Below are 792 nucleotides of genomic sequence, written 5' to 3'. Positions count from 1 at the left end.
CTATACAAGTACAGGTCCATCCATCCATTTACCAAAACTATACTATAAGAGTATGGGTTTTATTTGACTACAGTAAGACTAAAGACTTAAAGCCATCTAAATCTTGATTTAAAAAAACACAATGAGGTTGACTAAATATAATAAAAACTAACAAGGACATTTATTACAGGACTAAAACTAAATAAAAAAATAGCAAACAAAATCAGTACTACACCAGATTGTGCCAGCACGGAGCCCATTGGAGACATAGTTGGCCTTATCAATGTCCTTAGTAAACACAGCGGCTGCTAGACCATATTTAGTATCGTTGGCTCTCGTCACTACCTCCTCCAGTGTTTTAAACTTCAAGATCTGCATCACTGGACCGAAGATCTACAAGAGAAGACATGACAGAATAGAATAGAATCAAAAATGTATAACGTAAATTAAATTACATCTTACATAACAAACACACACACACACACACATACACATTATTGCTGAAAACATCTTTAAATGATGTCTGGTTGGATTTGAAATTTTTGGATCAGGAAATTTGGCAACCCCTGCAGCTGGTAGGCTAGCACCTTCAAACTTTTGCTTTTGTTTTAATCTAAATACATCTTATTTGCTGACACACATTTGACAGAACTAGCATACAGTCATGAGAAAAAAAGAAGCCTGGGGTTTGGATGTTGGTTTTGTAAAAGCAACAGACTTTGAGAGTACAGCCAGACCATTAGGACCACCCCACAACGGCAGGTGTTGTCGCCCCAGGAGGAGAGGAAGAGAGCCGGATATGAGCCAGGCTGG

The 792-nt window shown here is 38.1% G+C and overlaps 2 protein-coding genes across 2 annotated transcripts in view; one reads left to right on the top strand and one right to left on the bottom strand.

Moving 5' to 3' along the window:
* ppox (protoporphyrinogen oxidase) overlaps nt 1-792 on the top strand; it is a gene marked incomplete in the record, with an annotated part of 54,413 nt that overhangs the window by 19,926 nt on the left and 33,695 nt on the right.
* The window catches only part of LOC118335989 (aldehyde dehydrogenase, mitochondrial-like), an 11,940-nt gene continuing 11,310 nt past the window's right edge, over nt 163-792 (bottom strand). Inside the window, exon 10 of the mRNA XM_035672510.1 lies at nt 163-372. Within this exon, the coding sequence (XP_035528403.1) occupies nt 178-372 (195 nt within the window). The 3' untranslated portion in view covers nt 163-177. The remainder of the gene's footprint in view (nt 373-792) is intronic.

Source organism: Morone saxatilis, unplaced genomic scaffold (genome assembly GCF_004916995.1).
Source record: "Morone saxatilis isolate NCDOM2014 unplaced genomic scaffold, NCSU_SB_2.0 Contig24, whole genome shotgun sequence".
Classification (NCBI taxonomy): domain Eukaryota; kingdom Metazoa; phylum Chordata; class Actinopteri; family Moronidae; genus Morone; species Morone saxatilis.
The sequence above is the reverse complement of the archived record's forward strand: the minus strand, read 5'-3'. Positions and strand labels throughout refer to the sequence as shown.